Below are 20,991 nucleotides of genomic sequence, written 5' to 3' on the forward strand. Positions count from 1 at the left end.
AGCTGTCAAACGAGGTGGCCAAAGACAGTGACTCAATGAGCATGACGAAGAAGGGCTGTCAAGTGCGTACATCAGCAGAAATTTCTTAGAGAAATTACTGAATGATAGGACCTGGCTAATAGAAGCACAGAACACCTTTTACCAAAGGTGTTATTACACCTATTACACAAATAAAAGTCTCAGAGATCTATATCAATGTCTAAACAAAGTGTATTTGAGCTTATAGTCTAGCAGACCTTTTCCAGGTTGCTTTGTTCTGGAGCAGAAGAACGGTAGAAGATATGGAAACTTCTGTTTCACACAGATGATCGCTAAGACTTCTGATCAGCAGGAGGAGGAAATGATGGATGCAGTAGATGTCATGGAACAACGCCCTCTCAATTTGAGTCATTATTTTGTGATAAGGAAGCACTGCAGCTTGAAGATACCCGATTATATATTTTCTTTGAAATTTTGCTTCAGATTTCCATCAGATAATGACAGATAGATATATAATGGCTGCAGAAGCGTACGTTTCAGTTATCTGATCCAGACACCTATATAATGGGCGAATCTCAAGCTGTAACGCAATACTCAATATGAGCTGAAGTTTGTCCTTCCTTCTTGACTGGATGTAAATGTTTGGCACTGGCCTTGTAAACCACACATGGAATATGCATGTCACTGTGCTGAAAGTGACCTTCACAAGATCTGTCTTTGCTGAGATTTGAGAGGAGTTCTTGAGAACTTGAGTGTATGTAAGTGTATTTCAAATTCTTTAGTAGTCATCTTCACTGGATGCTCTTCCAAAAAGGATGTCAAGGTCAATACGGTGAGGAAAACTGGAATGTCTAGTTCTCAATCATTGTCTTTGTTAACTTTTCTTCTACGAATGTACACAGGAGGAGTCTTGCCTCGTTCAGAGAGCTCACATTAAGATCTGATGAGTCACAAATGTAGGTTTTTGCTTTGAATGTTTATCTATGTTTGCTTCTTCGCTTTGATCCCATCTCTCTAAGACAATGTACTGCTTGGTTGAAGCTCGCTTACTGCATCTCTGGTTTTACTTGTGACTCTGCCACGTGACATCAAGAAGCTCTGCTGCAGGAGTAACCACTGCCTTAGAGACTGCTGCCCAAGGAGTCTCACCAGCTCGGGGTGCACGGACGTGCAGAAGCCTGAAACAGACAGCATCCTTCCCACCAAAACATACCCATCAGCAGCAACACAGCCTGTAGCAACAGACCGTCCTGTTAGTTGTTTAAAAAGCTAGGAAAATTGTCAAGCACTAACACAAATGAGGTAGTTAAGTGGAGAGGTTCCTGTAAATTTACAGCAGACTTGTTTGTGTGAGCTGCTAGTCTCTGTCTCCAGCAGAGAAAGAGCCAGCGGCCACATCCCCCTGTCTATTCAAATTCCTCTCTCAGAGCTCTGTTTTATTCTGCAAATATAAAAATCAAAAGGTAACACAACTGCTCCCTTAACTAAAGCCAGCTGCAGCATTCTTTCGTGCTGCTCCCAGACCGCATGCCAGGGTTGTCGGCTGCCTTCTCCCCAGCTAAGCGCTCCCTGACCTTAATAGGAATTGTCCTTTTCGGGAACCCACAGGGCCTGGCCCCTAAAAGGGGAAGGCCACTTTGTTCATCTTTGCTCTGGCAAAAATAAAATAAAATACAGCACCAAATTAAAGAGCTGAGCTAACAATGCTTACAAGAAAGAGGACTTTAAATGATCCCTGTAGGCAAAGTTCAAGATGGAAATTGCAGACTTTTGTCTAGATTTCACTCAGATCTTCTGAAGCAGAGCAAGGCATCATGCAGAGGCCTTTGCGTTTGCTGGGAGGAAAATCAGGATTCTGCAGGAATTCCCCTGCTGAAGATCTTGGGCTGAACTTATGTCACTTATATAATGTCCAGATACTCATCTGTCAGGTGGCAGATGATGCTGTCGTGTAACTATACTTAGCCACGCAAAGCTCCCCTTTTCATCTCCATGAAACTGAAGTAACTGCCTTTCTGTCAGAGTTGCAGTGAGAATTGCAGCTACCTGCGCAACCACAACGGATTCGGATATTAAACATTCCCATAACACCTTATAACACTGTGGTCCTAAGTGAAGTGTCCTCAGCAGAATTTCAGCCTATAGCCATAACCAAAAGGACTGTGAACGTTCTGGAGGAAAGGCTCTTGCATATAAAAGTGTGCTCTGCGCGTTTGTGTCTGTGGGTTCATAACTGTGTTAGTGAAAGAGGAAGAGCGAGGCAGGAGAGGAAGGCTCCATACCCTGCAGAGGCAGTGGGTGGCACTCTCTGCACAGCACAAAGTCCGTGCATAGAGCTTTCCAGTTGTAGCTATAATAGCTACAGACGTGTTTTTCTAAATATTTCTTTAGCAGCGAGCTTGTTCTCTAACCACTGACAACACCATGTTCCAATTCCTGGTGCTCACTGCATGGTTTTCTGCTTACGTATTCCTATTATTTGGTGTCACTCAGTCTGCAAAACCTTATTAAAAAGGAAACCTGTCCTAGCCACATACAAATAGTTCTGTTACTGGCAGACTGCAGTCAGGCTCAGGCATCCAGGTCTCCTCTCACAGCCATGCAGGAAAAAAAATAAATTTGTTGGAAATGCAGCTTATGGAACAAGAATTCAGGTCTACAGAATTATGTTATTAAATACTTTTTTATTTATATGTGTTTATTTATCTATTTATATATGTTATATATTTATACCCCATTCTGTCTGAACAATTTTAGTGTGTCTATTTTAGTATGGCTAAGTATTTAAAGTGTTACTTCCCTAGCTCATTTCCATAAACAGGAGAGCCTGTGTGAGTAAGTGTGGCGTCTGATACAACAGCATGGTTTTAATCAACCTCTGGTCTACATTAAAAAAAAAAAAAAAGGCTGGGAAAGCATTAAAAAACAGGCCTGTATGGCCAGAAGGTCTGCAGATGAGAACTCTTGTGTGCAGAGAATACACTAAAGATTTAAGGCCTTGTTGCTGAAAGTATCTTGCCAATGCCCTCCTCCTGTTTAAAGCTGGATTCAGTTTGGCCACAGCAGTTGCTTTGAAAGCAGAAGCCAAGAGCTGCATTAATTTGGGGTGGGGGGACATTCAGTTATAGTCTCTCTGGGGCTGGAGGGGTAGTTTCATTATCAAGATGTCTTACATATTTAAGGAAGTAAATTCAGAAAGTCCCCATGTGTCAGTGTTTTAGGGGGAAGAAGGGAGGGACTGTTCTTAAGCATAGCTTTCCCACAGTAAATGATTTTTGTTGTCAGCCTGCAAGTGGGTTTCTACTTTTTTTTTTCTTGGAAAATACCTTTCCCAGCCTAGGGCTAATGCCCAAGAAAGTCCTGCCATTAAACTCCAAAGTTCTACCCACTAACTGCCTAAACTTCACTGTTTCTCTGAAACTCAGTACTGTTTTTCAGGAACTTAAGAGCCTTGCAGATGGCACAGTCGATGTGCTCGTCCTGGGAAGGCTGAGCATGGACCCCTTGAACCTGAGGCTTAATTCTAGGTGTAAAGTCGTGGCCAAGCCATAGCGATGAAGTGTTGCACCCCTAGATCCTGCTAGCAGAGGGATGCTGAGATAAGAGCACAGACGCTGAGAAGAGAGTAAATGTGAGCATGAGAAACCAGCCTACGTTCGTGCCTGTGGTACAAGCTCAAGGTCTGCAGGCTGGATCTGCAGCAGAGCCCACAGCAGTCTATTTGCCCTGAAAGGATTACGGGTGCCTGCACTCAGATGACCCCTGGAAAGGAATCCAAATAACGGGGATACAAGGTCCTTAAAAAGAGAGCTGCACTGCTAGACATGGGCTTGTTCTCTCTCTTTTGACATTTTTTACATTATTATTTCAGTCCGTCCATGAGAAGAAAATGCACTTTTGGAATACCTTTGCGGACCAGTCGTTGGTTTAACATCCCCCAACAACTGTACACTAACATTAGGAAATAGCAGGCAGAATCTCTGTGATTATTTCTGTCACACTGAGCCTTATGTGTGAGGAAAAAAAAAGTAGATTTCTTGTTTCAGTGAACTTTCAGAGCTTAACATGCATTTATGGCGCTATTGCCCTGAGATTTAACTGGAAGTTTTAAAAGAAGCAATGCACCACAGCCCTGTGCTATAAAGGCCACACTGCCCTTCAGGCAGAAGTTTTCTGCTAGGAAAACATCCTTTCCATCATATAAAAACCTTTCTGACAGAAATGTCAAATGTCCTGGCTTATGTGTTTATTCAGAGCAGGTATAATGTAGTTACAGGTGCTTTTCCAGCTCACAGATAACTCAAAGATACAATGCACAGGAGGAACAAAATGGAAATTTGAACATGAGCCACAACAGTAAGTGACTAACAAGATCGTAGCCCAGAAACGCCATTTTCACAGAATTTGCCCTGGAACTAGAAGGGTGAAATATGAATTGGCCACACAAAGGCTCATTTGCAATTGATGCTTTCAGTGCAAGTAGGATAAACAACCCAATTAAGCCTCCAAGGTGATCTAGTGCACCCTTCTATGGGATGTTTCAGCAGTAGCAAATGCAAATTTCCCCAGAGAGGTAGCATGGTCCAAGAGGGGAGAGGACTGTCCTATACCTGATTCCTGTCCCTGATTCCTCCTGAGTCTTGGGCTAATCATGTCTTTTTTCCCCCTAGATCTCCTTGGTTTGTACAACACGGGATAATGGGGCAGTCTGATCTCAGAGGCACTAAAAATGCCATATCTATTTCACCTTTTTTGAAGTTAAACATTAGTTTTTGTACAGACAGGGCATCAAACACACAGGATGGCACTGGATTCCCATCAGCTCAGTGTCAGTGAGCTGAACACAACAGTCGGCCTCAGGGCCTGTGCCTAGCCTCATATGTTTTCATTGCAAAGTATAAATTCAATAAATTATTTCTAATTTACACAGAGGATGACAATACGGAAAGTTAAATACAAAGTGTATTCATGCATTTATGCCAGATTGGATTTCTTCAATGTCATTTCTCCGTCTTGATGTTCATTATATGCACTCACCTGGACACCAGCTAAAGGTAAAATCCAGGCATTTCCCCTCCATTCCACTGCTGTCTGACAGTCAGGGTAAGGTTCACTCTTTGGGAAAGAGGAATTCAGGAACTGCCATGCCCAAGAGAGCAGCCCAGTAGCTTGGCTGGGCTGGAGTCCATCCTCCCTTTTCCGTAGCCACCAGCACTGGAATTTTCTGGAATGGGTGTAAGAAACCACGTAAGAACTTGCAAGCAAGCAGACCCCCCTCAAATGCCAAACAGTGAGAGCTGGATCTCTGAGGGCTCCACGTGCCACTCGCTGTGGGGGGCAAGAGCCACAGAAAGATAGCTCTGACTGCAGAACCGTAGGCCTTTCACTTCTGAAATAAATTATTCCTTCTACAGAAGAAGAGAATTGACTACAGCCAACAAGTTATGTTACTGCCACCTGCATGGCCAGAGTGGTTCTCGGGTGTTGGTACCTCCTGGGCTGCCTGTGGTGTGTGGCTGCAACCGGACAGGCTGCAGGAGAGCTTCTTCACCTGGACAGCCAAAAAATGACACAGAAACGAGGAGCCTCCCCGGCCCTCCCAGCTCCCCAAAGCTCTATAATGAGATTCAGTGGCTGCTGCACCCGCCTGCTAGTTGCTGTGGCCCCCCCAGGACGCATCGCCGAGCGTCTCCACTGTCCTATGCTCCGAGCTCGGCCGCAGCTGGGGTGACTTTTCCTCCTGGGAAAGACCTGAGCCCCTTTTTCCTCTCGCTCGCTCGGAGGAGCCCCCGCCGCCCCTGCCCCGGGCGCTGCGCGGGGCTCCTCCCGCGCCCCCGGCCCCGTCCCGCCGCGCCGGGCCCCGCGCGGGCGGGCCGCGCTTCCCGGGAGGAGCTCGCGCCGGCCGCGCTCCCTCCCCGGCGGAGCCCCGCGCTCCCCGCCGCGCCCCCGCGGGAGCCGCCCCCGCCCGGCCCCGCCGCGCCCCGCGCTCCGCTCCGCCGCAGGGGACCCCGCGGCAGGGCCGGGGCCGGGGGCGCGGGGCGACGAGGCGGCCGCAGGGGGGGCCCTGGCAGCGGCGCCGAGCGGAGCGGCTCGGCTCGGCACGGCTCGGCTCGGTTCGGCACGGCTCGGCTCGGTTCGGCACGGCACGGCTCGGTTCTGCTCAGCTCGGCGCCGCGCTCCCCCATGGGCCGGAGCTCGCCCCGCGCGGGGCTGCTGCTGGCGGCCGCGGCGCTCTGCCTCGGCGCGGCGGGCGGCAAGGTAAGCGCGGCTCGGCTCGGTTCGGCATCACTAGCGGAGGGTAAAGTCCCCCTGGGGTGCGTTACTGCCCAGCCCATCGCCCGCGCCGCGCCTCTGGTCTGCAGCGGGCACAGCAGGTACCCGGGGAAAGGCGGCACCGGGGCAGGCTCCGCGCTCCGCAGGTGCGCGCGAGGAGAGCGGAGCGGCCAGGGGAGCACGGGGATGCTCCGGGACGCGGAGCGGCCAGGGGAGCACGGGGATGCTCCGGGACGCGGAGCGCTGCGGCGGGGACAGGCGCGGAGCTCGGCCAAGGGGGAGCTGCCCTGGGACCGCTGAAGGGACCCGGGTTCACTGGGGGCTCCTGCAGGAGCAGGGCTTGATACTTCTGCTACTTGTATGAGATGAACCATTATACTATGAGAAAAGTATTTTCTGTAAGTTCATGTTTTCAGCTACTAAAAAAAAAAAAAAAAGAGTTGCTTTTCCTAGTGGAAAGCTGCACTGTAACTCTACCTGCTACACCAGCTTCCCGCCACAGCACGCATGAATATAGCAATGACACTGCGGTTAACACGAGGATGTTTTATCTCCCTCTGGAATCCTGGTGAGGAATACATTGCAAACTTTGTAATTAGGCTGCATTTGTGGTACTGCAGTACTAACTTCACAGAGGTGCACATTTCTGTGTGTTAAATCGTATGGTTGTGGGTTTTTGTCTTTTGCTTCCCTTTGAATTCAGAATTGCATCACATAATCCGAGAGTCACTTTCTCCTCTTGGTTTGGTTAATGGGGATGAACACCTGCCTGAGCTAGGTGCATGCCTCTCATTAAACTGCATAACTTGCTCGCTGCCCTAAGTGAGTACATCCTTCCTGGGCTATTTTATTGTGATTTTGCCTGTACAGTCGTGAGGTGGAACGAGTATTACAGGGTGTGAGCGGAGATGCTGGGACAGAGAGAACATGTCAGCAAGCTCTGTCCTTTTGGGCTGATGAGTTTTTCTGATCTCTCTACCCAACTTCTGTTGTTCCCTCATGCTGAAATCGCGGTTGTCTGAGTTCCCGGCGGGCAGCATCCAAAGTGGTGAAGTATTGATGGCCAGTACTCCCTAATGAAGTGCAGCCTTCCACTTACTTTCCCAGGTGTGACTTCTTCTCACCGCAATTATTCCTGTGGTCACACATTGTCTGCAGGACATGAACATGTGGGACAAATTCTTGTGCAGAATGAAGCAGCATTTTCTATTGCTCTTCCCTGAAATATGACAGTGACATGCATGTGTGCAGACATGGATGTAAATCTCTTGCTCTCTGCTTTTGTTATTTTTGTGATTAAGCCACACTTGCTGTGTCAAGGGCTGCACTCTGCTGTGTAGGCTTCATTCTTTTAATCTTTTTTGGGGCTAGATTCTGATAATATGATACTATGCTAGGGAAAAAAATACACATCCTACTCTAGGCTGTTGGTTCAAATGTAGTTCAAGTTAGCAGTGGAAAAAGGTATTCAAAGATTTATGAGAAATGAATTGTTTTCTGGCTTAGAGTTAACAGTATAAAAACATAACAGAAACTCCCTCGGGAAGGGCAGAGTCGGCGTGAGGTGCAGGAGCCTGAAAGCCTCTTTTCATCCAGGAAGGTGGTCTCTGCAGGGCAGAGCTGAGGAGCTCGGTGAAGCGGTGGGGAAGTGTGGATGCTGGAAACATGTTTGTTTTGCGGAGAAATAGAGCTCTCCTGCTCTCTGGCATCCTGTACAAAGTGCTACAGCAACACAAACACAGGGGCTAGATCCACTGAAGGAAAATTTGAAGGTAAGGTGTATGATGTTTCCTCCTGTGTGTCTGTATCAGATGGAACAAGATCTGCAGATAAGTAGCTTGTTTATCCTGAAGGAATAAAAGTAAGCCTGATGAAAGGATAAGGCAGCCAAAATTCCAGTTCTTTGTGTGTCTATATAATATTATCTGTTTAATAAAATCACTATGGGGAGGTCTCTATGTCAGCGCCATCCTTCATCTGGTGTTCCTCTGCTCACTTGCTGGCTTTAAAATTCACCCCCTTGTTGCTCTTTTTAAGAGAAGGAATCTTCAGTGATCCTAGACCATCTAGGTAAGGTCTCATTCCTGAGGACTATGGCAAAATTTCCCCTGGTTTCAGAGGGAGCAGGATCCTTCCCAAGATCAGTGAAGTATTTAAAAAAAAAAAAAAACCTACTAAAATATGCACCTCAATTAGCAAAGAATGTGGCCTGATTAGTAAAGTGTATGAAATTTCAGCTATTAAATTCTACGGCTCTGATCAACAAAGCACGCTGCACAATTGGCAATGTATCCAGAATCTCAACTACTGCACTCGCCTCCTGCCAGATCAACCAAGCATGCAGCTGAATCAGTAAATTACGCAACTGGAGCAGCAAAATATGCACTTCTGATTGGGGGGCAAGGACATGGACATTCTCAAACATTTAAAATGACACACAATAGGTCTGTGTATCTTGCCTATCAAGCTCTGCCTTAGGAAAATGGGAGGCAGAAAAGATAATTTTATCAAGTCTCTCCCAACAACCGCTGTGCTGGAAAAGTACAGCCGGCTCGGACTGTGATAGCAGCAGCCCTACTCTTTACCAGCTGTGCTACACATCTGGTTCCAATCCTGGATGCCAGGTGTGGGGGGGTTATTTTACTAATGCTTTAATGGGATTTTTGGGTCTAGGTAGTTTATGATTTATAGAGCCCTGTAGAGCACTGTACATGCACTCAAGGCTTTGTTTCTATCTCAAGAAACGAAACCAGTTAAGAAAAAAACAAGACATCTTCAAAGAACCCAAATGTTTCGCTGGCAATGAGCTTAGTATCTATTAATCTCTTCACTGTTTGTAAAAGTACTTCAAGTGTTCTTCAAGTGTAGAGAATGACAGGTCTCTCCTATTTTCTTTAGAGCTTAATTAGTATAGCTAATAGCTGCTTCCTATTGTGTTTACGATATACCTTGCAGATACTTATTGACTGGACAGTCTGGAAGTTCTGCCAGTTTGGGGGGGACAGCTATATTCCCTGAAGTAACTGGGCTGTTTTCCCTAGTTTGTGCGTATGTGCTTAAAAATAAAAATCCAGCTGCAATACTGGGTTCTGATCTGCAGAAGTTGTCTTTGCTTTAAGTTATCATTTCTGTTTTGTACAGAAGAACTGCAGGTCATCCTGTTTTAAAGAAGATATAGTTTCAGGATTTCTCTAAACTGCTTTTTTTTACATCTAGAAGTAAACTATTATGCTGCCTGTGCTCAAGGAAGGCATGAGAACTGCTTTGTTTTATTGCACTGCTCATTTTAGTACCCAGCAGTCTGAAGCATTATTTGAGTATAAGAAATATGTTTTCCTTTTTTCTTAATCTGCTACAGCTGGTACATCAAACTGGCTTGCACTGAACTTATTTACCAAATTTCTGTCTCATTTCCAGGTCAGTTCAATGAATGATCCCATTTAGTTCTTTTTCCTGTTTAAAATATTTCCTACTGAGTCCAGAGCAGTGCCCTTAAAACATAATTGATTTGGGTCATTGAACCTTTATTTTTCATGCATGTTAGTTTGCATCCCGCCACTGGTCTGACTGGTATTTCAATTAGAAAAATACAGGCGGATTTCTCCTGGAGGCTAAAGTTCACGTGGAGTCTCTGGCGAAATAAGATCCTGGAGTATGTATCCCTGGAACTGGGCAATCATTTGTAACTTTTTTTTTTTTTTTTTTAATTCTCTGTCTGGCCAGAATGTTGTAAATCTGGCTCTCTCTTGTTAACTTCACGCTAAGCAGCAATAATGTCTACAGTGTTTTAGCTCTAATAATTCTAATTACTGGAGAAGCCGAAAGCTGAGAAGATGGATGAGGCAGCTCTAAGTCCTGCATAGCACATGAGACTCTCTTTTTTGATCTGAAACATAATTTTCTTGTTTGGCAAAGCTAACGATGGAAGAAGCAGCCAAAGTGAGAGGAGTAAGCCAGTAGCAGAGATTTCTGGAATGGTGTGGACAATCTTTTTGCTGAAGGAGCTACAGGAGTGCTGTGCAGCTAGAGATGCCATCCATTCATCCTTGGGATGAACATGCTGAAGTCATTTTTGTTTCCAAGGAGGTTGACGCAAACAATCCTGTTGCACTGGTTTAAAATACCAATAAACAATCTTTCCTATGGTAGCCAGCAAACAATTACTCCTTTTTTTCCCTCTCTCACTTGCTTCTTTGACAGAGCAGGAGTGGTGGTTGCTCATCTGTCTGTCTCTTTCTTCCTGTCTCTCTTTCCTTTGAGAAGAACCTGCAGCATTTTTGGTACTAGAGAGTGGCTACGAAGCAGTAGTGCAGCTAGACCAAAAATTAGATCTGGTACAGCACCTCTTCCACACTATTATTATAACAGGGTCAGTCTATCCACTTGTATCTCAGCTCTATTAATAGTAAATAAAAAATATCCATCTTGATGGTTAGATATAAATGACAATACCAGCTAAGTTTTGAGATGTTTTAGGTCCTTCCTTTAGTATGCAAAGCACTAAATAGTATCCCCTCTACTCATACAAATTCTCAACAGAAGAGTAGGGTCAGGGCATCCAGGTTCTTGGATTAATATGTAGAATGATTATACAGAAGTTGAGAAAAAACTTATTGGCAGCTTTAGTTCTTGGACTCCATGTAGGAACCTTCCAATTCCTTTTGGAAGCTTTCAGCAACAAATGGCCTTATGCTTCACTTTGAATGCTCTTACTCATGTCCCTGCCAATGAAAAAGAGATCCAAATTTTTGAGAGGAAAAGGGCCGACTTGCCTGCCTATTTTCTAGAATTCTTGGAATCCTACCAAAGCTCAGAGAAGTAATCTGGGTCTTCACGAGGATTTAGATCAGACCGTAGGTACTGCTGACTCAGATTAGTAATGATGTACATTGAGGACAAAATCTGCACTGGGGTTTGGGTGGAGTCCTCTTGCAGCAGAAGAGTTGGTAATACTTTTACAACACCTTTCATCAGAGGATTTCAGAGTCTCACAAATATCTAATTACAGAAACTATTAAATTATGTGAAATCCTTGGTCCTGGGGGAGTACAGCAGAACCATTATATTTGAGTAAAGAGCAGGGGTGGGTGGTGTTCAAAGCACCAAAACAAAAGCAAATGTGCCACATGCAAGCCATAACCTGCTGTACTATCTCATTTTCATCCAGTATTTTATTCTTCTCATTTCTTTATGTTAGCAGCCAGATTGCAACATCAAATCACCTAAACAAAAAAGGCAAGTACAAGCCTCCATTCAGAATTACTGTCAGCTCTGAAGAGGAGATTTTTGGAAGTTCACTGATCTCTTGTGGATCCATTTCCATACTGTTTGTGTTTTGTTATTCTATTTAGTAGTAGTAGGTCTATAGGAAGTCCCAGGTGCCATGAATACCAGGAAGGACAGCTATCGAATACAGGTGATTTGGGATGAAAAATGAAAGTCCAACCTCATCCCACTCCGGGGGTATGATTGCTCACTTTATCCAAGCAGGGTGTGCCAGCTCTGCATTGTACTTAGTTTGGGATTAGCGATGGGAGATCTAATCCACTTATTCTACCTAAATACAGCCCTCTCCTGCCTTTGTTTAATAAATATTATCATGTCTCTTGTTCAAGTTTTTTTTTTTTCCCCTAGACGACTTAAAATGTGGAGCCTTTGCTTTTAGAACTAAGACCTGAAGCGCAGGTTGCTTATCCCTTTTGTCGTTAAACATCCTCATTTGCGAGCAGTTCAGGTGGATCTGAGACTTCACTATTTGAATATAAGGGCCCCAGGATTGCTCATCAAGAGCAACTTTGAATGCCAGCTTAGTAGACTGAACACTTTGATTTGCCTCTAAAATCAACAGTAACTTATTCCAAGTTTCCTGGTTAAAACTTGAATGGGGAAGAAGAAAGGATGTCTGCAAAGCAGATTTACTTGGAAAAATAAACCACACACTGGTTGGGACCCCATAAAAACAAACCTGCTGTGTAGTTTTTCCTCTGGCTGCAGTACCTGCGATACATTTTTCTGCTTTCTCTCACACCCTCCCTGCTGTGCCCTCATGGTCTTTCCTTATGTGTAGGCAGTAAAGTAAAATTTACAAGCATCCTGCTCTCTGAAACCCTGGCAATGCTGGAGTCTTGGAAATTTCCCTTTACAGAGCACACGAGAGGAGACCAATCCTGGAACTGCGAGGTGGGGAAAAGAGCTGCTGTTTGTCTACCATCCAAAACTAAGTATGTGCCTTCAAACCATAACAGGTATCTGAATCACCAGCCTCAGTTGTAGCAATGGCTCATTTAGAAACTTAGTTAAAAATACTTATATTCCAAGTTCTTGTACGAAAGGGAGGAGGTCTTTTTGTTTGCTTTTAAGGATCACTATACATGCCTTCTGCATAAGCCCTCTCACCTGCTAGTGACATGTAGCAAAACAACACTATTCCCAAAGAGTTTCAGTAATAACTCTGCGGCGTGTGGGTGACAATGCAGAATATTCAAAGGTTTTAGCTTTCACATGTGGAATGTTTCCTTCTCTGTATGGTTGCATGACAGACGTTCAACATGCAAAACATCTGAAGCGTCTCAACAAAACAACTGGGTTACGCAGCTGAAAATGAAATCCAAGCACAAACAGCTTTTTTTCTTTTTCTTTTTTTTTTGCAGTGCCAGTTTACATGTATGTGTGTGTTTTGCATGATTTTAGACATCAAAATTTATTTGTTGGGAAGTACCCAGCAAAATTTGCTTTGGATTGCTTTCCAGTTTCCCTTTCTTCTGTTTTTGGTATCCTTAAAACAAAGCATTTTGAGGCAGCTAAGCTGCATAAGGGTTTCATTATTTAAATGTTGTTCCCCAAGTATTTGAGAGGTTATACATGCATATATACACACTATATATATAAAAAGTTAATTTGGGAACATTAGTTTTACGGATCCCTATGAACTTACATAACTTGTTCAATGGACTTCTACACTGAATTGTACAAGCAAGCTTTTTCACTGCAGTGCTATAGCTTTTGTTTGTTATACATTTCATCTGGTTACCAAGCAGTTAAGACATAATCTAACCATGTTTTCTACTCTCTAATTTGAGCTGCTTTGGCCCATTCAATTTATAGAAAATGAAAACCAGACTGATCTTAAAACTCCCTATGCATTTTCCCATCAGTTCCCACCACCCCTATCATTTACTGTTAATCTTTTCTATGGTGTGTTGTGTACACTTTGTTAATTAGAACTTGCTCTAGTAGAAAAAAGACCTATGCTGACCTATTAAAACCCTGAAGCAAATGATCATGGCATCTTGAACTCTTCATTACACTGCCTTACTTTGATTTACGATGGTCCCATCATATTCATGATTATTTGCCTGAGGAGGCACTCTAAATGATGCCTTTGTTTCTCTTTCTAAAGCTTTACATTTTGGTTTGTATGTTTGAATGAGGGTATTTTCTGAAAGAGGAAAAAAAAAAAAAGCCAAGGAGTGGCTTTGTATGGATGTAGGATCTTATTTGATATGGCATCTTGCATCTGATATGGCATCCTCTGTTTGTCTCCTGCATGTCCAGTCACATAAGTTAACTATTTTTCCCTCCAAAGATTAGCCTGAAAAGGCAACAGGAAAATGCCAGTTGTTGATGAGAATTCCAGCACTCCCTGGTGGATGTTATCTTAGATAATTTGCATGTATGCTTAACTGTAAAAGCTAATGTAATAAAAAGAGAAAAACAAGTGATCAGAGTGCTCCCTAAAGACCTGCCTCACTTGCATTGCTTATGTGAGCCTAGCATGGTACATTTATCTGAGATAGTGATGACAGAATTCTGCTTAAAATAGTTCTACATTACTAGTTTCATGCTTGTGGTCCCCAGGGGAAGACCTCCTAGCCGTGGAAGTCTTTCCAAGCAATGAACTTCAAGACTTCTAGTCTTAAAAATCTACCAAAAAAAAAAGTAGGTGAGGAGCAGAAACTTTGCTTAACCATGCCTAGTTAAAACTTGCAAAATTTTTTCCAGGCTAATCCAAATCAATCTTGATCAAAGAACTCAACAGGGAGGACTGAAACGTCAGCCTATTTATGATAAAAGGGCAGGGGGGAGAAGAGCAAAAGAATTTTTATTGTCTTTTCCATATCCTGAGAGCTTCCACCCATGAGAGTTTGGGTAACTGAGTTGGACAGGAAGTCTACAAGTCACACCGTTGGGGAGGAAGGGAAACATATTCTTTCCAAGGCTTGTTAAGAACATCTCTAGATCCTGCTCTGGCTCTCTGCAGAGGAAGAGTAGCAAAACCAGCCAGGAAAGCCACACACCCAGAGCTGGGTATTCTTTGCCTTATATAGGGAGCTCATACCAAGTACTCAAAGTAGCCGTTTGTCATTTTTTTTTTTTTTCCCCTTCTCACCTGAGCTTCCTAAAAGAACCAGAAAGCACTAGGTTGGCTTTTCCTGGATGACCTGCAGGGTAAATGCAAAATGTCACAATACAATGTATGCACAGACTGCTTATACTGCTGATTATACTATGGAAAGCTGTACTGTTCCATGGATAATTGTTTGGAAAACAGCCTCTGTTTGTGTCTCTGGGAACAAGCATTTTTTTGTAAGCAGAAAAAGCCATTGCATCTCTGGAGTTAAATGAGGAGGGCTGTTCTGCCCAGAAGCTGGAGCGCGTTGCTGCGTCTGGGGGTTGTCTGACTGCCCATGTTTGTTTTTTTCTCCTTTTTTTTGTGATTTTTCCCCACCTCCTGTTCTCAGAGAGGATCAAGTACACGGGATGGTGACCTCATTGTGCAATTATGCAATCTGCTTGAGGCCAGGTATCAAAATACACTGCAGCTGTGCACTAGGACCTAACGGTGGCCAGGGGGCCAGGGCCTCCTGGCTCTAATGAGATCACTGACCTTACCCTGCCACTTCTTCTGCAGCTGCTTTGATTCAGAGACTTGTTTTGGCAATGACCTGCATAACGGTCTGGGGAGCGGATAGGAAACGCTGCTGCTTCCCTCTCCGAGGGCAGACTGAGAGCTGGCCCCTGAGACCTGGAAGCAGATGAGGATCTCCCAGGTCCTGTCCTCCTCCTGCCCGCCTGGCACAGTCTACGTGCCCTTTTCCAAGGCACGCAGTCATCAGCATCCTCACGGATTTTTCAAGAGGCAAGGAGCAGGTTGCCTCTTCATCTGTGAAATAAAAACATGCCTTCCAAGCAATCTTTTTTGGATGTTAAGTTCAGGGTTCATTTGCAAAGTCACATATGGGAAGAATATGGGGAAGAGCTTGCCTATATGCCAAGGCACATTTGGGCCTCAAAGTCCTGAAGTCCAGACTTCACATTCTTTGTTCCAATTGCTGCACTGTGTTCCTGCTTCCCTCCTCTACTCTTCCAATAATATTTTTGTTTTCCTTGTCTCCTGCAGCAGCAGCAGGCTCTGATAGTCCCCTTCCCTTCTCACCTGTGTATTTGTTTTCTTCAAATCTCCTGTCAACCAGAGAAAAATAAGTGGAAAAATTGATGACAAACAAGAAAGCAGAGTCCTATAAAGCTATCTGATATGTGCCAAGAAGAAATATAAGACAAGCTGGGTTCTTTCCTGGAAATGGGATTTACAGAGTGGAAATGTCACATCCATAATCACTTTCATGTGGTGGAACTGCTGTTACCCACTACTGAAATAACAGAGCATCTGTTAAAAATGCAGGTTTGGTTTTGCTTAAATCCAGCAGGTTGTACTTCTAGATTATATTAGACCCTTGTTAAAAACATGAGTGCAACTGCACTGATACCATAAATGTAAAAGTAAATGCATGCTCATCCCTGTTTCGGAGCCCTACAATTGAACCCTGATCAGTGCTCTTTTAAGGTAAGTTTGCTCAGGGAATGAGAGGAGCCTATAAAATGTGTGTGTGCAGGTACAAGGGTTTGTGCAGGGCAAGGTTATTGGGAATCAGAGAGTGAGAGATCCCGCAGCAAACAGAATACTCTGATGATACCTCTTTTGGGGTCAAGCTCAAAAAAAAAAAAATCATGGACAAAGATTTGAAGAAGGAGACAGGAATGGGACAGCTTTCTCCTTAAAACAATAGCCTGTCAATCTTACATCCTGATCTACTTCTGTCAGGTCTGCTACTTCCAAGCATCCAGAAATACTTGAAGAGTTGCCTAATATGGCAAGACAGAGTATTCATTTGCTGTTTTCTAATGTTTTAAACAGCAAAAGCAATTAGGCAGTTGGAAGAAAGGGTGATTCCAAGACACTCCAAGGCATACATGTACTGCCAGGTGGAAAAATAAGTTAGATGGGCTACTGCTATATCTAGTCCTTTTACATGAAAGAAATCATGCATGCTTATACTTTGAGTAAAAGGATGAGATGAAAATGCAAAATTCAGTAGAGCGTTAATTTGATAAAGCCTTCTGTTAGCTTTGTCTTGTTCTTGGAAAAAGTCCTGCTAACCTTGGTCTCGACATTAATCAGCTAGTGAAATAAGAGTTATAAGGATAGGTCACTTGGACACTTTTAAAATCTACCAGACTGGGATTTCATATTTTACTCTTGGGACAGTCTTTTCTCCCATCATTATCTGTAGCATCCAAAAAGTTCAGACTTTTCTAGTTTGGCAATACTGTGAGAGGAGAGTTGGGCTTCCTCTGCGAACCACAAGAATTGTATTTCTGGTGGCTTTGCAGCTAGTTCCTGCCACATCAGCAAGTAAAGACTTGCCTGTATTTTGGTGTTTTTTTTCCACCCTTAAGCTAGGAGTAAGGAATGACCCCTTCTTTCTCTCTTTCCCTCTCCCCCCCACCTGCACACCACATGTTTTTTTTCTTTTAAGAAAAAACCCTTAAGTTTGATATTTTCTTGTTATTCTGGCTCAAGGTGCAGGTCAGTTCATATTTCACCACAGAGAGTTGGCTCTGTTCATACATCCTAGTGAGTCTGAGTGATCTTTAACTCAGAATGAACCTTCTATGTTTGGAGGGGAAAGGGATGTAGTTACCAAGATACCATACTTTTATGTATTATGAGCAATTGCAAATATGTTGGTGGAGTTTTAAAGAGGTCCTTGGGGTAGAATAAAGAAACATGAAGGAGCTGGTGAGGTCTTCTTAAAGCCTTGCCAAACAAGACATATGTGTGTGCATGCGTGTACATCACATGTTTTTAATTTTGGAGGGGTGACGGTTCCTAAGCAAAGCTAGCTGGATTTTCACCACACTGACACTACAATAAGTTGGGATGGCTAAATTTAGTCATCCAAACTGAAAAATCTTGGATTACAAGACTGCATCCATTTCAGTCCAAAAACTAATTGCATACTTCCATGGTTGCTGTTGAGTCAGCTGTAGGATAAGGCTACTACAGAACAACCAAATACTTCCTGGAATCCTGTTTTGGCATCAGGTTGCTACAGTGGATTTTGATTTTTAAACAGGACAAAGCAAAAAAACCAAACCAAAACAAAAAAACAAACAAAAAACAGCATTTTACATAGTAGGACATTTTACAGTAAAGGTCAAAACATAAAAGAATTGTTCAATCAAAAGCACAAGATCCTAACCAAATATTTTGACTTCAGGGTGATGTTCTTTAAGGGCCTAAAGTCTGTGTGTATGCATATATATACATAAATATATATATATATATATATACACACACACATATACATACATGCATGCCTTCTGTCCTCACCTTCTCTCTCATTACTCTAACACAAAATCTTTCTAGTACAGCCTTCAAACAAACACCAAAAAACCCTTTAACTTGGATAGGAGATAACACATTTCTGCTTCTGAAGAGACTTAATAAATGCAGCAGCTATTAAATGTACACTCAGTGTTAAATGTAGTGGATTATTCCTTCTCTGGCATTTCTAAAAAGAACTGGAAGTGACGCTAAGTCTGAGTGAGACTGGAAATACATGCAAGGAATGCACAGAAGCCGAGACACGCGTAACACATTAATGAGGGACAAGTGGGTTCTGATCTTTGTAGATCCTTTCCTTGCCAGACTGCAACGGGGTGTCTTCTTTAAGCATGTGGCTTGGGCTCTGAGGATGTATTGGAAGGGCAGTGCCTCAGTGCGTGTCTCCACTTTCCTCTGCAGAGGCTTTCACTCTGATTCTTGGGTATGCACAAAGAGTACTTGATATTTCTTAGGCAAGTTATAAAAGAAAACAAACTACGTTGGATAGATCCCAAGCCAGACAGTCTGAGATCAGGCTCCTGGTGGAATGACAAACATCAAGACAGGATGTCCTCCTTCCTCATTGTTGAAATAAATACACTTTAAAAACAAACAACCTTTGGCATTGCACATGAGATGCAGGCAAGACAGCATCCTCCAGGTTGCTGCAGACAACAGCTTCCTGTAACCACCATTAACATGGAGAAAATGTGTCGGCACTTCTTGGGCTTCAGTAAAAGCTGCATGCACAGTGGACTGAGTTTCCCAAGTCAGGATTTTGCATCCTTTGTCTCAACTACTCTTCATCAGGGCTCGTATCTTTACAAGCAAACCCACATGGTCATGGCACCTTCTCTTTCCAGCTACGTGTTACAGCGTCTTCCTTAGAATCCCTCTGGGCTCCCTGCATTGCCTCACGCCAAAAGCATTTCTCCCTTGGGGGCAGGGCAGAGAAGCTTAAAAGTCTGAGTTCTAACTGCCTATTTCTGGTGATTCAGGCACAGATTGGTGCCCAGCAGAGCCCTACCCTTGCAGGACAAATGGAGGCTGTCATGACATGCCATTCGTGGCTTTTTGCAAGAACCTTCTGCAGGTTTTGCATGTGCTTCAGAAGGGGTGAATGTGGCTTCACTGAATGGAAGAGGCCAGGAGGGTCACCATGCTTTGATGTAAGAGTGCTGCTGCAAGAACTCGTCCTATGCTGGTGAAATGAAGAACTTGTTTCTGTGCATATCTTTGGTTAGCTCTAGTCTAGTGACTTCTTTGGCAGAACAGTGATTAAAGAGGGCGTTAATTAAGTGCTTTTCATGGTGGAATTCTCTTTGAATGTGTTGTTTCACTGACAGTATTCCTACTAGGATAGTGCAGGGTTCTAGGACTACATTTGTAGGTGTCATGTGAGCAGAGAGCGGAGCCGATAACTATATTACTCAATAACTGTTCCCTCCTGAGCACATCCTTGGTAGGGACTTACAGTTAACTCCCATCTGGCCAAAAGAATTAATTTCCGCATTTCCTTTGTGGCAATTCTGGTTTTTGTCAGTGTCACCTGTTTCTCAAGATCTCTTTTGTTTACAGTGACCAGATTTAAAGGAGGGGAAAAAAAAAATCACAAAAATTCACCAAAAAAACCCCCAAAAAACAGAGCAAAAGAAAACCCACATACTATTTGTTTGATGTTGCAGACCCTACACATCAAGGGTTTGTTCTTCCTCTGAGAGAAATGATGGTCCTCAGGAAGCAAACGCTGGTGTTTGTGGGGAGATTTCTGAAGCTTGTAGTCGCTTGTGACCACATCTGTTCCAACACAGCACAGCTTTAAGCTTAAGTAAAACTCTCAGGCTCTGTATGGCTGCATGAGGGTTTTGTTGCAAACCTGCATCTTTGTAGAGCAGAACAACCTTAGTCCCCTGGCCAGGGTGTCGCTGCTGAATAAGGGACTAGCACAAGGTCCAGCCTTACATTCCTTAGCCCTGTGTATCCTGATGCAGAGATACTGCAGCCAACTGGCAGCCATGAGGCTCACAGAGGATCCAAAGGCACTCAAACTCAACTCCTCAAATGTGCACAAAGCCCAGTAGGTATTTCAATCCAAATGATGATGAATTCCAGGGAAAATGAAGGCAGGAAAGGGAACCTATTCTGAGAGCAGAGCAAGAGAGTTATAGGGGAATGCACTTACTTGTTCGGCACGGTGATTAATCACCCAAGATCCACTGAGCTGATGTCAGATCTCCTGCAGTCTGCTGCTTTTCGACGTTAAAAAAGTCAACTGTCAAAGTCTTCTGGTAGTAGAGATGCAGCTGTTAATGCCTCCAAACTGCTTCTCGGCATCTAAAGGAGGGCAATTAGATCAGTTCGCATGCTCTTCCAATAAAATTCCAACTCTCAATCATTGCTAGTTTAAGGAAGTTTGGGCCAATTTGGAACACATCTACAGCCAGGAGAAGTACCCGTCAGTAGCTGCAGTTCTGGTGCACATCCTGGCTCCAAAAATGGATGCATTTTTAATTGAAAATTTAGCATTATTTACTGCCACTTGCTATGTCAATAATGTTATTAAAAGCAAGCTTGAGAGACTAGCATGAGGCCAAGGCAAGTCTGCTCAAGCATGCTAGGGCATAGGGAAGGAACACAAGGAAGGCCACAGAGGAGCCCTTTCTCTTCTTCCAAATGTAGTAGTTACCCTCTGCCTAAGGGAAGAGGGAACATACTGACCTGAAACTAGCTAGAGTCCTGTAAATTCAACTGATAGCAAATATGTACTTTTGATGTGAATTAGCAGATGACCCTAAAAGTTAGGATTCCTAGATTCTTAAATTGAAACAAGTTTTTGCTGTTTTCAGTAGGATATTTACCATCAACTAGCTAGTTCAGTATAAAAGCAATTATTTTACTCCCCAAAGCAAAGACTCTGTAAGTTAATATTTATTTTGGTACTATATACTGAGGGATACATTTGACGGGGAATTAGAGTCTTTAAATGATGTAGGCACATGAATATAATTTGTGTGAGCCATAGTCAAGCCCAGGCACTTTCAAAGGGAAGCCTGTACTTTATTCCATTAATA

General features: G+C 43.6%; 1 protein-coding gene across 1 annotated transcript in view; it reads left to right on the plus strand.

The window, feature by feature from the left end:
- The first annotated feature begins 6,109 nt into the window (after positions 1-6,109).
- Positions 6,110-20,991, plus strand: part of LOC104573847 (uncharacterized) — a 29,395-nt gene continuing 14,513 nt past the window's right edge. The window contains exon 1 of the mRNA XM_088532230.1: positions 6,110-6,237. Coding sequence (XP_088388356.1) covers positions 6,163-6,237 — 75 coding nt within the window. The 5' untranslated portion in view covers positions 6,110-6,162. The remainder of the gene's footprint in view (positions 6,238-20,991) is intronic.

This window comes from Tinamus guttatus, unplaced genomic scaffold (assembly GCF_059628265.1).
Source record: "Tinamus guttatus ecotype Peru unplaced genomic scaffold, ASM5962826v1 Tinamus_guttatus_pri_ptg000459l, whole genome shotgun sequence".
Classification (NCBI taxonomy): Eukaryota; Metazoa; Chordata; class Aves; order Tinamiformes; family Tinamidae; genus Tinamus; species Tinamus guttatus.